Source organism: Parasteatoda tepidariorum, chromosome 7 (genome assembly GCF_043381705.1).
Source record: "Parasteatoda tepidariorum isolate YZ-2023 chromosome 7, CAS_Ptep_4.0, whole genome shotgun sequence".
Taxonomy (NCBI): Eukaryota; Metazoa; Arthropoda; class Arachnida; order Araneae; family Theridiidae; genus Parasteatoda; species Parasteatoda tepidariorum.
The window spans coordinates 45,038,113-45,058,818 of NC_092210.1; the positions used below are offsets into that span (position 1 = coordinate 45,038,113).

The 20,706-nt window shown below is 27.7% G+C and overlaps 1 protein-coding gene across 4 annotated transcripts in view; it reads left to right on the forward strand.

Annotated features, from left to right (window-relative positions):
* LOC107452272 (Calcium channel protein beta subunit) overlaps positions 1 to 20,706 on the forward strand; it is a 151,860-nt gene that overhangs the window by 94,436 nt on the left and 36,718 nt on the right. The window contains exon 1 of one of the 4 annotated variants that reach the window (XM_043044162.2): positions 4,792 to 6,595. The exons of the other annotated variants lie outside the window; for them this stretch is intronic. Within the exon in view, the coding sequence (XP_042900096.1) occupies positions 6,515 to 6,595 (81 nt within the window). The 5' untranslated portion in view covers positions 4,792 to 6,514. Of the gene's footprint in view, positions 1 to 4,791; positions 6,596 to 20,706 lie in introns of those variants that run through there. 4 annotated transcript variants of the gene reach the window in all.

Below are 20,706 nucleotides of genomic sequence, written 5' to 3' on the forward strand. Positions count from 1 at the left end.
TGTGTTTGTTTATTTTGTTGTTCCTCCATTGTGGTGAGTGGTCTTTTGTAACCTTGGCCATTGGAAATAAAAAAAAATTATATATTGCTTGTATATTAAGATTATAAATTGTATTCTTTTCATGTTAATTGTGCTTCTAACATAGGGAAAGTATTGTAAATAGAGAATAATTTTTTATACATTTTTAGATGGTTATACAAATGTTTCAGGAAAGTGGGCTGCAACATAAAAAGCTTTAATCTTTTTATGTTATTTTATTATCTAAATCTTTTTCTTAATTTATTATTCAAAACTAAACATTTTCTCACACTTAATTATTCACTCATAATTTTATTCACACATATAAATTTTATTCTTTTCATGTTCATTGTGCTTCTAACATAGGGAAAATATTGTAAATATAGAATAATTTTTTATAAATTTGCCTGGAACTTTAATATATATATATATATATATATACATGCATATATGTATGTATGTTTAAGGCATTAGCTGTACCAGCAGGATTCATTGTTTTACACTTTTTGAGAATTCAGTCATTTTATGAAAATTAATTGATATCATAAATTGAAAATTTTAAATTATATAATTTATGATGATGAACTTAGGGACCATATGCAGATTTATTATTTTCACCAAATGCAATAAAAAATCTCCTAGAGTGGAGTTTTGTAGTTACATGAGTACTGGTTTGTTTTTTACAATCTGTAAACGATCGATTTTAAAAAGATCGATACCAATCAATATATAGAATTTTCATATCATAGAATTTTTATATGGTGAATTGAAGTATAATTTACTATATTACTTTTGAGCAAAAATATTAAGAGGTATATTCAATATTTTGTCTTTCAGAAATTATTGAAACCTTATTTTAAAATTACTTAAATACGGAAATCTTAAATTGTATCCCAAATTCTTATTAGATTTTAGGAATGAGGGAATATTTACTTATGAATAATGATATTTTTTTTCAAGAGACAGTACTATAAAAATTTTCTATCTGTTGATTGCAAACTATTTTGAGTTGTTAATTGCTCCATTAGTAAATTTATACCAGAAACTTTATAAAAACTTACTGTACTATAGAAACTAATAGAATATTTTATTATTTTTTTGCGATAAAATTTATTTTCAATATACTATAGTAGAGTGATTTTAATTTGTTGTTTGCCCTTTTTAAAAATAGTCTGTCATATGCACACGGTTTTAAAAATGTTCTAGTTTTGTCATTATAAAGAATTTATACAAATTAACCACTCATTGTTAACAATGATAGTATAGTTAATGTCTTCACCTTTTAAAAAAAATCTCGTAGCCAAATATTGCATTTATATGTTGCATATTTTTTTTATATTTTTGGAATTATTTAATAAAATTTTTTTGCACACATTTATTCATCCTTCCCAAATCCTTAATCCACATGAATTATTTATCTAAAAAAGCGACCTTTTGATGACCTCTTTATAACTGTCAAGTGATATTGAGCTTCCGCCAATAACTTTTTAGCTTCGAGGTAGCGGGTTAGATTCCCTCCATATTCCCATACGTTCGCATTAGGAAGCGCAGAAGTGATGTGAGCGGGCTAATGCTCGACGCCAAAAGTTATAGGCGGAAGCTCAATATCATTCGATTCTTGGATAGGTTCGACATAGGCTCATGTGTAAAAGTAACTGAAAAATCTCATAGCTCACTAATATCTTACATAAAACTGTTTCATTGAAGTTGGATATACTTTATAAAGAAAAAATGAATGTTAAAGTGAAAATCTGACCCTCTAATTCCTTCCTAAGTGAGAGTTAGAAAACGGTATTGTGAAATATCCGATATCATGAATTCTTGTTTAAATTTAAAATTTTGTTTCGGCGCTAAATATTTATAAAATATTATGTTAACGAAGTAAACAAAAAATGCAATTTTTTTATCCTTATTAATAAAAATGACTTGCAACAAAGAAGAACAACTTTTCTACGTCAAAATGATATCACAAGAAAAAAGAAAAATATCTTGATTTTACTTGGCAATAACTGAAAGACGGAAGCAATGTGCTATTACGCTTGGTGAAATCTAATGAACGCCATGATGAAATCGAACTTTAATTAGCTAAACATGAGCGACCATGGTCGCCATTTCCCCAAACACTCAGAAGCGTGGAGGTAATGCGTTCGAAAGCCTTTCGATGTATTTGTGATTTTTCTCATGAACTAGTGCTATCTACTAGTGTTTCTTAATTTGATAAAGGTCGCACTTTGTGATGAATGTACCATGCATATAGCTATGCAATATAGCTATGCAATAATAATTTTAAAAAAAAATCGGCAAAATATTTTTTTTACGAGAAAAAGACAAGGTTGGTCATATTTGTCCAACGTACTGCATTTGCTGTAGGACTTTTATTTATATTTCACTTTAGAAGAAAATTTATTATTATTTTAAGTCCCGCAGGGGACTGATCGTTTAGACACGGCTCCCAGCAGATCGCCGAAGTCAAGCATCAATGGCTGCAGTCAGTGTGCGGGTGGGTGACCACTTGGATCAATCTGCGTGGGGACGGAGGGTGTGCGGTATTGATCCTCGTTGAACTGTTCTACCGTAAAGTGCTCGACTTCACGTGCAGGTCGTCGAGCTACCGAAATTTAAACACCCCATCTGCAGAGGATTAAAATTGTGATGGCATGTCTTCGGATCATCCTCAGGGATGTTTCCCAGACCATTAGCCCATTGTGCAGCTCCAGTGCGACGTAAATTAACGACAAAATATTTTTTTTAAACAAAGTGATATGTTACTCTACAAATGTTTTTAACCTTTGAATTTTGGCTTATTTTTACTCTTTTTGCCTCGTTAGAGATATTATTGGTATTGATTCTACCTCTTACTGCACCCGGCTTATAATAATAATGGATTTTTTTAGTGTTTGGTGCATCTTTGCTAGAAGAAAAGAAAATGCCTCGTTCGTCAGGCTAAACGCTATAAAGCGTTCGCCTTCCAATGAGGCGAACCGGGTTCAAATCCCAGACGATACGAATTCCGCATCCGGCTTGCACCGACCCCAGTGCTGACGAGAAATATACTCAGTGGTAGACGGATCAAGGCTTGTGTCCTCTTGCTGTCACCCTAATTATGGAAGGTTTTCGTGGTTTTACTATTCATGTAATGCAAATGTGGGTTAGTTTCATTAAAAAGTCTTCCGCAAAGGCAAATTTCACCCAACACTTGATCCAGGAGTTCCCTTGTCTCCTAGATTAGGTTCAAAATTACAAGGCTACGGAGTTGAACATTGGTAGCCATAAATTCAAAGTTGGGCCTGCTGTTTAAAAAAAAAATGATTTTCTTCATTAAAAGTCACAAAGCAGGCTCAATTCTATTCATATAAAATAAAAAACTGATCTCTACATATGATTACATTGCTGATAAAATGTGATGACGTCGTCAAATGAATTAAAAATTTTGACTAAATTTAAGCATTTTATTTTAGTGTGTTTTTTTTATCTGTCTGTGAATAATTTTGATCCACGTAATAGTAATTTACGTGACGTGAAGAATAAATTATTGTTAAAAATCGCAAATTAAGTTATTGTTGTTTTGAAATGAATTTTTTTAAGGCCATGTTAGAAGCTATGTGCAATACCTTCTCACCACTTACTCTTTACTTACAAAAGTGAAATTTTATCACCATTAAAAAAATCATTTTACACGAAATTACAATTTTAAAAATACGACTTTTTCAAAATTTGATTTCTCAAGAAGTTGTTGACCAATCTTGCTCAAATTTCGCATTTTGCTATTTAAAATTACATTCCTTAAAATGATGTAAGAAACTGTACACCTTACTATTCAAAAATTTTTCGACTATTATGAAATAAAATAATAAAAACTAATGAATATTTACAAAAAGCTATTTTTTGAATGTATACCCAAGGATATCTTTAAATAAACAAATTTTATAATTGTTGACAAAAAATTTTTTTATGTCTCTTAAGAAGTTTAAGAGAGAAGTTTCTTAAGAAATATCGAAGAAGTTTCTTAAGAAATATGGCGAAATGCGTAACTTTTGTATCCTCTCTTTTGTCCTAATTATTGGAACCATATTTTCCAGATTGCGGTTATCTGTTATATTTTGGGGGTCAGAAATTCGAATTCGTCAAAAAAAAACGGCATGTTTATTCACAGAAAGTACGTTTTTCCCTGTCTGATTTGTAATATAAAATATCGTCTGCTCTAATTAACGAGCCTATTTGAGGTCACCTCCTCGACCTATTAAAATTGAGTCTTAGAACATGAAATTCCAAACATTGGATCAGAAGTTATTCAGAATGGTCCGTATTTTATTTTGCACATTTTGTTTTTTCTACTATTAAGCATAATTTTTACTATTGTTACTCTTTGAAATCTATCCTAAAACCTATAAACATTAGTGTAAAAAAAATAGTAAATCATTAATCGTGAATTTACAAGAGGAAGTTGCTCTTTTTTCTCTCTTTCCTCCTATGCTCTTCATATGTACAAATTTTCATTGAATTCAAAACTTTGGCAAACTCACGTCCATTGATTATTCTTTTTACATTTGAATGAAATCAGTTATCCTGTAGAACCGAATAGAATTAAAACATTTTGGTCAGATTTGACCCTTAATCTTCTCCTTCAGCTGCTCGTCAGACGAAAGCCGTCACTCCTTTAACTGCAGCAAGTACTGAGCTCTTTTCTGATTCGCCTTCGCCCAATTGACGTCATCGCTACAGTCACAAGACCGCGGCCATGTTTTGTTGAGGTGGAAACAGGAAAAGTAAAATACTGGAGGCAGAGAAACAACCTACTGCCAGCTTGATCCGGAATTCGAAAAGTCTCCCGTTTGTGTTGTTTTTAAGCGGAGTTTTAAGCGTTTTTGAAGATTATGTTGTAGCGTGTTGGAAAACTTTGCATAGTCGGTTTGTATTCGAACCTAAAATTTACATGGCTGTAGAATTTTTTTTAAAAAGAAAACGATTTATTTGGAAGAATAGCGGAGAGTAATTTTATTCCTGAAGGAAAAAGAAATATTAATAAAAAGGGTAGGCTGTTGAGAAAGATTGCTCAAACTAATTGGGTCCAACTGTAATAATGTAAATCAAAATTAAGTTTATCATTATCATATGTTCGAATGGTGTTTTACATCAAGCAATGCACAACGTTGTTATACCTCATATTCCAGATTTCGAGCAAAGCATCTGTCGCTTTAATGTTTTTGAAAATCGTAAACTAAAGAAAAAAAATTGCTTGATTTTTTAAAAAATCTGATTTAATCAGTTTTTATCTTGAATTGATTACGTCTTTCCGAATTTTAGTTTGATTTGCTTCTTAGCGAGTTCTACCATCTATGCTAGAAACTATTATCACCAGTGGCTTAACTGATTAGCTTTATACAAAGTGAATAATTGTATTTTATAACGAATCATTGTGCTTACAGTGCACATGTTGACAAATATTTTATGATAGATACTTAATTTTTATGTTTCTACTTGTAGAAGCTTAACATACGCACAACAAAAGTTCTAGAAAAATAGGTCTGATGAAGTATTTTTTGAATTGAAAAATTCACTTACCCTAAGTGCTAACTAAAAAGGAAAAGTTCTTCATTTGAAGTTATTTCTAGTCCAATTGTTATTTTTAATTCTGATTCAGAATTAATTTTGAAAGAGCCCAAAGTGCTAATCATAAAAGGAAGATATTTTGTAGAATTTTGCAGGAAGTTTAAGATAGAAGATTCCCGATAACTTTTATTTTTAAGGACTATTGAAAATAACTAGTTCGAAAAGAAAAGTATTTTTATCTTTTGCAAAATCTATATTCATTCCAAGTAGATAACGAACATAGTGCACTTATTTAATCGATTGATTTATTGTAATTTGGACGTCGAAAAGCTTTTTCTAAAAAGGAGATCTCCAGTTGAACAACAGATGCTCAAAACGACAAAACCGTCCTTTTCGAAGTTCATAATTGTCTCAGAAAACCTTGTAACAAAACTAAGAGAATTAGTTTATTTTACAAGAAACGACAAAATTGTGTAAAATTAGAGATTTTACTTCAATTAAAACCTCTTAGCTAAATTTATTAAATTTTTAAAAGTGACACAGCACACGATAACACTTAGAATTGCATCAGTGTGTTGTTTTACCGTTCAGTGTAATAAGCAATAGTTTTTTTCTGGATGATTTTTTAGTTCTTGGAACTATTTTAAAATAGCTGCCTATTGATAACTTAAATGAGATAGCACTTTAACAGATATACTACTCAATCTGTGTTTTAGTAGACATTTGTGAACAATAAATAATTGAACTGGAAGAATATTTTGAAAGAGAATTTATAATTAGCGCGTTATTACTTCTGCATTTTAATAGCTATTTTTAGAACATCTGGATTGAACACGAATAGTTTGACAGATATTGAACTTGCAAATTAGAACTTTAGTCAACATCAATATTTGAAATTCCATTTGTGGAGCAAAAAAAAGTGTGATTAGCAAATACATTTCCCAGAATGCCCATAGCACCTAGAACTATGAGTAAAATTCTTCTAGCTAAAACGATCAAGAAACTAAATTCCGGCGTAAAAAAACAGGTAAATAACTTATTCTTTTGTGTGATAATGATTTTTATATGTTAGCTATTTAACTTATACCACTTTGCCAATTTTTTTCTTCTGATAAATCGTCATTTTCAATTTAAAAATTTTAGTAGTTTGCTTTGTTTACTATTTATCATGGTAGATTTAAGCATTTTATTCTAATTTTGCTATATTGTTCTGTTGTTGTTTTCACAGCATCATGTTTTATCATGACGATTTATGGCATTTGTTTTGGTTGTTACAAAATAAATATTAGTTTTTAAAGTTTTTAGTAAAATCCAATTATTTGAATCTAAATGGGAATCAATTTCGTAATTATTGTTATTATCCTAATTATTGTTATTATCCTAATTATTGTTATTGAGCATTAGCGTATAGTACAAATCGTACCGTAAACAAAATATTTTGATTTCAGAGTATTTACAATACTTTACAAGGAATATTTATAATGTAAATCAGTTTGTAAGCAGAATTTTGGTAAATTCAAGTATTTGCAGATGAAGAACCTAATTTATTTGAATGAGTTTCTTTTTTTTTTTAAAAAAAAAGATATTTTTATACAAATAAAAATATTATCTTCATCAAATTTTTAGAGCAATGAGAAAAATTATTTATTAAAGAAGATTGGTCATATTTTGAAATCGGTAGTTTTAATATGGCCATATTTTGAAATCGGTAGTTTTAATAGATTTAGTCTTAAGTTAAAGTTTTTAAAAATAAATTTTGGAGAAACAAAATGCCAATGAAATACTTATTTCAATAAACTGTAAGATTTTATTTATTAAAATATTTTTACAACTATTAAATATTATTACTCCTACGCAATTATCAAATATCATTGCATTAGTTATTTTTTTGTCAACGAAAATATTATTCTTTTAATTTTTATTGATCATTGTAGTATTTATTAAATGTACAGAAAAAATACGTTTCTCCATAAATAGCTTAAAAATATATATAAATTTTTTAAAAAAATCCAGTTTTTAATTTTATGAAAAACCAATCTTAATTTTTTAAAATGCGCAATTTTTAATTGGTTTTGAATACTTTCATTTGTCTTAATTATTTTTTGCTAGTTTTCTTTTTAAAAAAATCTGGCAATAAACTGCAATTTGTAAATATTATTTTCAAAAAAATTTTATTGCCTAAGATCTAAATTATATTTTTCACTTTTCTGAATATTCCTAACAGCATGAATTTCTATTTTTTTTTATTGCTTTCCTAGTTGCATCACTTAAAGTAAAGAAAAGGAAATAGTTTTACACCACGTTCTTATTGAGATAAATATATAATTATTTTGCATAGAATTAATAACATTAAAGAATTAATAACATTTGTTTTAAATTTAAAAAAATTAATTTCAAATATGAAAATAAATAGTTAAAAAAGTACAATTCACGAAGTTGGAATTGCAGTTATAAAAAAAAATTCCTGATCCTTTATATTACTCTTCGATCATGACCGGTTTATACAATGTTTGAATATTCTAAAAGTAAAACATCTACAGAATTTTCAAAAACATATTTTGTCCGGTATTAGGTCCATTATTACATTGTAAAACTTAATATCGTGCTTTGAATTAACAGTACGCTTACTTTTTGTTAGAAAAACAAAATCGATTTGTGTCGCATTTTAAAGTTTATAATATTTGGCGTTTAACAAAACTAGTTATATTTTTTATTCAAGTTTATTAAAATAAACTTTAAAACAATTAAATTTTTGGTGTAAGTTTCATAAAAAATTTACTTTTAAAGCTCATTTTTTATTTATGAAAAATGTAAGCAAATCGATTACATAACCATCAGATAATTGTATCGTATCTAAAAATTTGAAGGTTCTTCCACTTCTAAACATTCCGTTACACATTTCTTTTTTAGTTTTCCTGATTGCCCTTTTTTATAAGTCAGATATAGTTTTAAATATCTTAATTTTTTCTTTTTTTTTTTACTCAGGTTTGAGTACATATTAAGTTTTTTTTCAGCAGCTTGAAGCTGTGTAGCCGCATCCGACTCTTATGTCATCAAACAATAGAATGCAATCCAGTAGTTCTTCGGGAAACATGTTTTTTTCTTCAAATTTTTCATTTAAATTTTTTTCTCTTATTTGGGAGGGAGTGGAGAGACTTGTTCTACTTGTGATTCGTTTCTGTTTAACATTTATAAACCCTGTTTCGGTATAAAGCTGATCGCAATTGATTCTCTTCAAGCTGTTGTACTTGACTATACCAGAAATGAGCCTCATTAGTTGCAAAGCATTTAGGTTTAACTATCTTAGTACCTTTATAAACCCTATGGTCTTACGATTCGTCGAGATGGAAGTAGCAAGTATAGCGGAGTTTTCCTTTAACGAAATCGTTTGGTTCAATCGCTGATATTCGCTCTGGAAAAACCTGCGTTATAGAATAATTAGATAATTTATAAAAATTTATATAAATTATAGTAATTATTATAAATTTATTAAAACTATTTTAATAAATTAATAAAATGCTCTAATGTGCAGACAATTCATCCTTCCAAGAAATAAGTTTTAGTAAGTACTTAAGTTTATTTTACTGAATAAATTCCATAATTTCGCTTTGCATTCTATGTTTTTCTTTAACGAAATCGTTTGCTTCAATCGCTGATATTCGCTCTGGAAAAACCTGCGCTATAGAATAATTATATAATTTATATAAATTATATTAATTATTATAAATTTATTAAAACTATTTTAATAAATTAATAAAATGTTCTAATGTGCAGACAATTCATCCGTTCAAGAAATAAGTTTTAGTAAGTACTTAAGTTTATTTTACTGAATAAATTCTATAATTTTGCTTTGCATTTTGCGTTGAAATTTTCTTAAAATCTTTTACAATTTCAAGAGTGGATCTAAAATAGAATTGAGCACTTTTTCTACAATTTAGAAACCTATTAATGGTTTCTAAATGAACACATTTCAGTCGAATGTGGTACGGACTGTCACATCTTCATTTTCGAAATAATTTTCAAGAACTTTTATTGTTGTTAATTAGAGTTTAAAATATTTATGTTGACAAGAAGTTATAACTGTTGTTAGTTCACTTCTTAGAATTAAAACAGAGTTACATCATGTGTCATTCTTCCATTCTCTTCTAAAGTTTCAGTTATTTCCATCTTTGTTCAAAAATAACGAAAATCGAATTGTATCGAATCGATATGTAAATTGACGAACACTGCGTCACATGGAGTATAATTTGATTTTCTATTCAAATAGATCAAAATGAATCAGATTTTCTGCTCTATCCGCTTTTCAACCCTTATTGTGCACGGAATTTTTGTCATTTTTAACAAAATTAGAATTTTTAATTAGAATTTTTGTTATTTTTAGCAAAAATTCTAAAACTACATCTTAATATCGTTTATAACGAAACATCTTGTAAGTCATATATCATAACTTTCCTATACGTTTTATTAACAGCGTAATTTTTATAGTATAGAAAAACTATTTGATGTAATAAATATTTTCAATAAATGCTTTTTCCAGGTTATTATCTTATAAGTTATTTTCTGCATTAATGTTTTTCAAATATATTTTAAATAAGATAAAATTAATTTTTCCCAAAATTTATGCATCTTTTCTAATTTTATTTTAAAAATTCTTAAGCGAACAATATCAATAACAATAAAAAAACTAAAGAAACCTCAACCGAATGTTTGATTTTTCTTCCAAGTAGTTTTCATCAAGTGACCTAACTTGCCTACACGATGAATTATAAATAGCGAAAATTCTCTTCCTGAATCCGAAAAAGATGACAGCTTACACTACGACTGCTGTTGCTTCAATATCAAGCTTATTCTCTATTAGAATATTATTTAGTAAGGGCGATTCGGCTAAGAGAAAGCAAATTTTTTTTGACGAAAGTGAAAGTATTGTACTTTAGTTTGTTTGTAAAGGTACATGTGTATCATTGAAAGGATAAGTGTAATGACGTCATAAAAAGATTTAAGACTGGGATCGCGGTGCGCATGCTTTCCCAGGACAACCATCTTGTCTTCTGACGTCACTCTGACGTAAATTTCTCTCATGACGTCAAACCGATCATTTTCTTTTTATGTTGATGCTCTGTGGAAGACGAAAAGTGAAAGTCATTTCTTTGTGTACTATTTTATCCATTGAACGCGTGTTTTCTTTCTTTTTTTTTTTTTTGTTCGACGAAATTTCAAAAAGATGTTTTTAGATAGAATTACATTTTTTGTTGACTTTTATTTTGTTCTTTTATGTCGAAAACATTCACATATTAACATAAAGCGTATGCAATTTAAAAATTGTTTCTCTTTCGCTGAAGAATGTTAGAAATTACATTGAACTTTGCGGCAATGTCATGTTATAACATTTATTCTTAAAAAATTCATATCTATTATCTGCCCAGGAAGGAAAATATATCTTTTTTTACAAAAAATACTAATCCAATCCACAAATAAAGAATCAACGCATACAATTATTATCAATTGCTAATTATTATTGATTATTCATTTTTTGGTTTCGTCTACTCTCGAAAATTCTTAATTATTTATAATTAATACAATAAACATTATACAATGTTTTCATTATTTTTGTGACTCTGTTATATAACTACTACAACATTAAAAAACATATTTCCTGAATGATAGTCTATCGAAATATTAACGTTTACGTAAAAAAAGAAATGGGGGGAAAAAGCTGATTTTTACTAATGAAATTTTTTTTTATTTTTGAATAAAATGTCTTTGTTGGATATGTCATTATTTCTTTAATACTGAATTATAGTTTCCCTTAATTCTATACGCTAATGTCAACTTTATTTGAACTTTAAGGCCTCTCTCAATTTTTTATTTTATTTATTTATTGATTTATTTATTTTTAATAAACCCGGGTCCATCTAAAGCCACTTCCTTTTCCTCATCAAATTTAGTTTATAACTCCCTTTTATTTTGTTACCTTGAATGCATCATACTGTTAAAGTTTGGTATTGATTTTTATGTTTCATATTGATATTGATTTGTTATTGCTTAGATATTAGTTTGAACGATAGCCATTTAGTCTGTGAGGGATTTTTTATACAGATCTTAATGTTTTGCTCATTTTTAAACACCCGAAATTACTTCGCAAATTTTGACCTATGAACATTGTCTAATGAATCTGGAGTTGTAAATTTATTACACTATTTTGAAATTAACCAACTCTAAACATTTAAATAAAAACTATATAAATTTTATTAAAATGATAATTTAATAATTGCCAATATTCATTTGAGTACTATTTTTGTTATCTAAATTATAAATATTTATCTAGAAACGTCCTTTAACCTATGTAACATCCTTTAACCTTTAACCTATCCTTTAACTCTTAAGTAACAGTAATCTTACCGGCTTCGATCCATCTTTGATTCCATAGCCCTGCTTTTAATACTATCTAATTTTGTTTGAACGAAGTTTTAATACACAGCTAATAATTTTCTATTTTTAATAATAATATTAAACTAATCCATTTATTCAAGAGAATGTTTTGACATAAAATAGTATAGTTTTTAAAACGAATATACTTATACTTTTTAAAATGAATATGATTCTTAAAATAAGAAAATATGATTTTTTTTTTTCGGGGGGGGGTGACGATTATTTGCGAATCTCATGATTGTGCAAAGTTCCTGGTTGTCCTTATATTTCTGATAAAAAAATATTTTTTTCATATCTGTCCTGATTTTCAGCTTTTTGTTCTCATATTTCTGATTTTTGCAAAGATCTTAAATTAAATTGAAGAATCGAAAGATTTGAATATTTGATTCAACATCTTTTTATTTTAATTAATAAAAAAGCCAATTAATTTAGTAAAAACCGTAAAAAATGATAGTTCAAATTTAGGGACCATTCACAAATTATATACATAGTTCAGGCAAATAGCCTAATTCCCAGTTCTGATTCTTGATCTTCGTACAATTAATTGTTTCAAACGTTTTGGGTACTTTATGAAAAAGAAACTCAGCTAACAAGTTTACATTGTCAAATTTTTATGGTGAATAGTTTAGGGGTCGTATGCCTATTTATTATATTCATTAAATAGTGCGAAATATGTCTATATTTAATAATCAATTGAGGTGACACAGTATTTCTATATCGTTTATTTTTTTTTTATAAAAGAGCGTGATACTAATTATATTTTAGGCAATTCGTATATTTTCTAACTATTATCAACACTTAATATTATTGCACATATTGCACTCAAAATTCTAAATCTTTTTTCTTTTTTTACAATATTAGAGCTTTTAGTGAATGCTCTAAAAATATGATAAATAAAATTCATTTATTTATTTTTGTTATAATTTCTCAATTCTTCAAAACACTTTTCTGAATTCTCATATTTATGTTAATATCGTAAATTTAATTTAATAAAGAGTTTTAAATAACTAACTTACAGGTTTGAAATGTGTTTTGATATACTAATTTTAATGAAAAATAAAAAGTTTTGCAAAAAGAAAACATTTAAATGGTCTTAGTAATATTTATAATATTTTAGTTATTGCGAACAATAAATTAACTTTTCCTTTTTTATTATTTTTTGTAAATTTTATTCTATTCAAAACTGGTTCTGAACTAGTAATTTTTTGTGTGAGAGTTCTCATATATGCATCATAATTGTTGAGTAACAAAATGTTATTTTTTAATATATTTGGCGCATTAAAATGTAACAAAAATATTAACAAAAAATACGCCTCAGATTTACTATTCAATACAAATTTTAAGCTTAATAAAAATGCTGATAAAAAGCATATTTACATAAACTCTTAATTTTTAAAAAATGTCTTAAATTTTAAAAACGCCGTTAAGAATTTCATTTTTTAAAAATATTTAACTGATAGTTTTAAAAAGTACTTTGCTCAGATTTTTTTTCCATCGGTTTTACTATTTTCGTTTATTATTGTTAATTCTAGAGCTGAAATAAAAAAGGAAATGGTTTTAATATTTTACCACCTTAATCTAGTGGGAGGAAAAATTCCGGAAAATTACCGTTTTGTATGGTAATGAAATTTCTGGTAAAAAAAATTCACAATCCTGGTTAATAAAGTCAATATATCTGGTGTTTTAACTTCATTTGGCCATTTCTCCGTTTATATGGTAACAGTTTGCCGAAAATTCTGGTTTTCAAAATTATAGTTCTTTTTACCACAGGTTTACATAGAGATATGCAGAAATACAGAACTGAAAAATAATTTTAGCCAAATAAATGGTTTTTATGCCATGCTCTAAAATATCAAGATAAAATTAACAAATTTTACCACTTTCAAATAGGCTCATTTTATCAAATTTTATCACATATTTTAACACCATAGTTAACTGTTAATTTTACCAAAATCATTACCAAAGCGTTTCGGTAAGAATTACCGAGCTTTTTTATGTCACCATGGATACTGAAACGTGGTAAATTTGGACGTATTCAGGTAGTTTTGACCATGCTTTTTTTGTCAGTGTCTGAAAATTTGTCCCAGTATTTATATATTACAGATAAATATTAATATTTTTTTTGAATATGAATAGCAAAGTTAAATAATATTTTATCCAAAAAGGAGAAAACTTGCCGACGAAAAAGCAAAAGAAAAAAAAAATTTCTGTTTGATTTATTTGAATTTTTTTTCTTGTATTGTTCAATAACATGTTGTCAAATTTCGAACATTCTAATGTGTGCATATTTAAAAATAGAATATTGTCTAGTCAAGAATAATTAATGTTCGACAACACGAAATTGTTGATTATTTTGAACGATTTTTTTTAAAAAAAGATACGTAATGAAGTACTCGTATTGACCTCATGTTTAATCGTCTGATTTGTAACAGAAATCCAAAAGAAATAGATGGAAAAGAGTTATTTTTAAAATCTACTTTTTGTTTGAGATGCAATCTGAAGTCGACTCGATCAATAATAGGAAATCTATACTTATCTATCTATACTAATATATACGATCAAATGGAAGATAGTTCTAAATACTTTGCTCACATATAATTGTAATTATTCTTACAAATGTTCTTTCGTTATTTTATAATTATATTTTTTGAAAAAATTCGATTTTCTTTTTGCCGATGTTTTAACTTTCCACGTAAGGCATGTATAAAGTAAATCAATACTTTGCCAACTATTATTCAATTTAAACATATTATTGTTATCAAATTACAATAATAGTTGGTGTTTGTAATTTAAAGGCATGAGTTTTCCGTATATTAGTGTGTAGGGTGTTTTTTGTTTATTTTTTTTTTTTATGCGTGCATAAAATATGTTATATTGTAATTAGATACATGAAAATAGGCTTAACAGATAAAATTTAAAAATTGGTAGAGAAAGATTTACAGAAAAAAGATAATGTTTTCTATGTTTCCTATCAACTAAAATGTACAGGGTGTTTTAAAAAAAGATGGGCTCATTTTATTTAATTTATATTTGTTAGGGAGGTAAGGGGTGGTTATTTAGCGTGTGAGAAGAATAGCCATACAGAAAAGGGGTGACACGTCGTACATTTTAAGCCTTTGTAACTTTCTCCTTTCATTAATATTTTAATTTTTCATGTCAAATTTATATTCAGTAAATTCAATTGAATTAAGTCTCATCCATTTTATTATATAACCCCACGACACTCAAATTAAAGTGAATTTAAATCTTTTTTTCAATTTTTCCACGCAGTAGTCACCCTGCATAAAATATGATGTATTTAAACATGTAAATATTGTTCAATAAAAATTAATTAATTTTTAAGATTAATTAAAAAATGAATTTCTATGTGTTAAGGTTTGGAGAATATTTCATTACTCGAAAAATGTATCCGATTTGATCTATGTTGGTTTACTGCACATTTTAATGAGTAAGATTCCCAAATACAAAAATATGCATAGTTGCATCGGCTTCAAATAAGTTAAATGCTGTACGAAAATTAGAATTTGTTTAACCTATTTATAAATCAAAAAAGAATTTCATTTGGCGTATGTTATAAACAAATCTCTCCAAAAAATCTTTTGAATTTTATATTTCTTTTTATTTTTATATTTATTTTTATTATTTTATTATATCTAATTTTTGTAGAGCTTGTATAGGTTTTGCATTAAAGTCTGTATAATTTGGAACGACTTTTTCAATCCCAGTAGCGAGTTCAATTAATAATTCTTTTCATCAATCTATAACATTCAGAATTTCAAGCTTGAAAATATAGAATTGATATTTTTAAACTATAAAGATAAAACGGAGAATTTTTTACTGTCACTCAAATACAAGTAAGAAAATCCAAAATTATTATTTTATTAAATCTAAAAATGAAGAGAACATATAATATTATATAATATTAGGAAACAACTTATTTCGAAAGGAATTCAGTCAAGGCTTACTCTGCTATGCCATTCCCAATAATATTTCTACCAGTGATGTTTCATCGGTTCCCTTTCAGTTTGCCATTCAATTTCGCTTCTTTGAATTGGCTGTTCCCTCTCAGTTTTGGGCTATATATCCGCATCTTGCAATTCTCCTAAACTCTTCATTCAAATACCACGTGATACTGACATAACTGAAAAAAATTCAAATTGCAGGTTGAAATCTGCTACAAAAAAAAAAAGAAAAGAGAATGCTACTTACTTTTTATTGTGCTTTCTAAATAAGTTAATCAATTACGGCTTAGCATGAACAAAAATGTATCAGCTTCCATGCTCTTTTCATTCTTTTTTTCATTTGAAAAATACAGATTTAAATAATGACCTCAATTTCTTTCCTAAATAAAGAAAAATTGATTTTTATATTTAAAAATGAAGCCTCTGAAAAAATTTATTCCACAATTTTAAACGCTTCTTATTAACAATATTATGCTTCAAAAGTGGACACATTTTTTAGGAAAATTCACTTGCTGTCGTGTTCAACAACTTTTTAATTTGTGAAAGAGATGAAAACAATAAATTGATTAAACCTCGAAACTTAAAAAATTTTTAAAACATACATCTTGACATATGTGTATTCTTTTCAAATAAAAGTGAGTGAAAATTTCACACGAAAAATATTTTTTTTCCCTTCCTGCTCTGTTACTGCTCAAATACCACTATCACCAAAAAAATTTCAAGATAAAGATAGTTTAGGTAACACACAACAGGCAAAATATTTAATTCAATATTCAATTATGAAGATAAGAATTTACCCTAACGGTTTTATCACATGAAGATATTTTTTCAATAAGACAGTAAAGACACAAACCAGCCTATAGTTTGTCCAAAGAAGAACTTCCCAAGCCATTAGTCTGGCCCCGTGGCGGTGACTATGGTAACGAAATATAATTATTTCAAGTTGGAGTGTGGGGTCATTGTTTAGGACAGGCTTTGGGTCGGACAGGGGTCGGCGAGAGAGAGGGTCTTATTAACAATATTATGCTATCTTCGGTCTATTGTGTTATCCCTAGAGTGAAGAGAAGCTACCCTCCCTGAAATGTGCTATTCTTGTTTCCATAGCAGCAGACGGCCTCAGACTTTGTGGTAGGGGGAGTTCTTTCCGTAGACAAACTATAAAACTGGTTGTCCCAATTTATCCGAAATTGAGAGTTTTTGCATGTGACGTATGCTTGTTACTTAAATGGTGTATACTTGAGAATGATAAAATGTGACTCTTGCTGTGCCTTGATCGGAATTTACTTGCAAATGTGCTCTTTTGTGTGCTTAATATTTATCAATCAAATTGAATTTATAAAATTATACTGCAAATATGTGCTTTTTTTCATTGCATTGGCTTAATAACTGTTATATTAGTATAAATAAATGTTTGAATGTTTATTTTTAAATGTTGCTTGCTTAAAATGTTCTCAAAATTGTTAAAGAAATAAAATTTATTTAAAACTAATAAATAGTAATTAATGAGTTTAAACTTATTTTATCTATATTTTGATTTTATAAATTTTTAATTTCATTAAAGCCTTAAAATAATTAATATTGAATAAAATGTTGAATTGATTGGATGTAGGATCTTAACGAAATAGTCGTACATCTAATCTTAGTTTTAATGTTTAGGTTAATTTTTTTTCTTAAATTTATTTGAAGTAGAAAAGGAAATGCATTTCTTAATGCATAAATTAGCCATAGCATCTTTTCTTTCAAATTTTTTTTCTGATGCAAGTGAAAGCTATTTCTGAGCTTATTCTGCGAGAATGCTATTACATGACCTTTGCAGAACGGACATAAAAAATTAGGGACATAAATTTGAACATGTTTGTGCCAAAGTTTTAATTTAAATAAGCTATCTTATATAACTATACTTAAATTATGAACGGAATTAAAGCACGTTTTCAATGTCATCTGTTTTAAATTACATGAGAATTCAAAACACAAGAAATACGGAAAATTTACTAGAAAACATAGTCTTTGAGTTCCCAATCCTTGTTTTAATATCCCATCTCAATAGATTTGATCCCAACCCAAAAGACAAAGGAATGTCTGAGCTTAGCAACAAAACAAATTTGTTTTTATGTTGACCTTACTGAAGGAAACTAGTCCTGGCTTATGTTAACTAATAATGAAAATATTTTAAAGCCTGATAGATTTAAAGATCAAACTCCAGGATTTATTTTTAACTAAGGATGTTAAATGTAAACAGTTTAAATCAGGATGTAGCATTGTTACTAACCTGACGACCTGATTTGAGAATAACGGCAGGACGGCATCATTTACCTTATATAATTATTTATTATAATTTTAGATGCTTTAAATAATAAAAAAAAAACTGCTAATAATGACTGCTCGTATCTATGCACGATTATTAAGCTAAAATTATCTTTTTATGTTTACCGATGTTTAATGGGTGTGCCAACTTAATGAAAATCATTAAATCAATGATATATGGTTGCATTAAAACTGGTCTGGTAAACAAATTTCAGAGCGATAATATTCATACCGTAAGAGAAATATTGGAAGTTTTGATAATTATTTACAAGGTAGCATGACGTGAATATTTCATGGTATAATAGATACACTTATTTCATTTTCAAAATTTGAAAATTTTGTTTAGCTTGGAATTTTGAAATCGGAGGCATTAATTCTTTCACGTAATTTTTTCAGGTGGGCGTGTTGAAAGAATAAAAAATTTTACTAAAATTTTGAATAAATTCAGCTACTTTATTTTGAGCAACTAAAAAGTGATTCTTTTGCTAAATGTTTTAAAAATTGCTTCCACCTGGCACTGACATAAAATGATATGTTACATGAAATTATATATAATTACATAAAATGACATATTCTGACAGTACTGACATAAAATATAATTTGTTCACTGATCATGGGTTAGATCATTTCTCACTGATCATGGGTTAGAATACCCATACCATCGGGCTTGTCATGGGCGAGTTTATCATGGTTTACCTCTTTATTTAACGAAAATGCCGGTTAGTTCAATCAAAAAGTCTTCAACAAGAAAGCTAGTTTGTCCCAATGCCTGAGCCAGGTGTTCCCTTGTCTTCTGGGTTACGCTCAAAATTGCAATGCTATGGAGTTTATTATTGATAGTCGTAAAGTCAGAATTGGATGGGCTGATCAACACCGGTTACAAAATAAATAAAAAAAAATTGAAGATGAAAAACAGGATTATAGACAGTTTTTAAAAACCATGTATAAAATGTAAATGTCTAGAACAGAATAATAAATGCTACACTCATTAATGCGTTACGCCTATTTATTAAATTCTATTGTTTTCTTTTCACAAACATTAAATTTTTGTTACATTATCCTCGTTGAATTGTTGGATCTACTGAATTGTTAATTTTTTATTGCTTTTATTATTTATTATACTATTTATTAAAAATTTAGTCTTCGTGCACATATCTTAGAAGCTTTGAAATTCAAATATAATATCAATAAAAGTTTTCGTAACTTTTCTGTTATGTAACGAACAAACAGAATTTGCCCAGTATATTTATTTTTCAAATGAATTTTCAATGAATTTTCTGAGTGTGTAGTTAAAACTGATTAAACTGTATAAGTAATTCAGAATGCTACAGTAATGAAGTGTGTTAAAAATTTAATAGTCCAATAGTGAGAAGTTTCAGAACTGGTTAAAAGTATAAGTCTTGCTGCCTTGCGGAATTTTGTTTTTAATGTAAATTTGTTAATTTTCTTGTTTTTGTTTTCTACTTACTTCTGTAAGCCTCCTGCTATAATTTGTGGTGCATGAGGAGTTTTCAATCGTTGAAATAAAAAATTAAAAAAAAATAGTGAAGTCATCGCTTTTTTTTTTAGGATTAAAATTTGGTATATAGAATTCAGTTAATTAAATACTATAAATATTCGTTCTAGAAATATAATTGAAATAAAAGCCCTCTATAACATGCTTTTCGGAACAACGATTAGAAAAATTAAAGATACCAATATTATACAACAATGCTAACATTTTCCCCATTTAAGTAATAAGGTTAAACACATTTGTGAACAATAAAAGACTAAACTCAACTTCGTTAGAGGAAATATGTTTTTTTAGGATTATTACTTTTTTTTAACTTAAATTGATAATTAGCAAAACTGTCACTCCCTATATTATTTAACACTTATCATTAAAAATCAAACACCATCCGCATAAAATATTTTATTTCATCGTCACTGTGGTAAATAATGCTACTACGAAAAAGTGTTCAAAATTGAATAATTTCAGTTGTTTTTCAAGCTATAGTATATGACCCAAATTCTCTTATAAAATTTCTGGATGAAATTGTTTGTATAATATGAGAACATAGCCAAAAAAAAAAAAAAAAGGGGATTAAATGTTTTTCTTCTTTTAGTTTGTAATCTTTATACGTACCGTAAACCGGGGCGAGTCTACCCATTTTTTCAGTTTGTCAACTTTCAAGTGGTCAAACTTTTGTAAATATCAAAGAAAAAAGGCTTTTAATAGGTGTTTCGGAATCGCTATTTATCCCTCTTTAAAGCTGTGAAATCGATTTTAGAAAATATTAACAGTTACGCTGTTACTGTATATTTTTATAGAACTGCTGACAAATCTCTCGTATGGGGCGAGTCTACCCATTCTACTAAAATGAATGTTAACATTGTAAATAATCAAATTTTACTATTAAATTGTTATTTTAGTTACTATATAGGATATTTATGAAGTAAAATT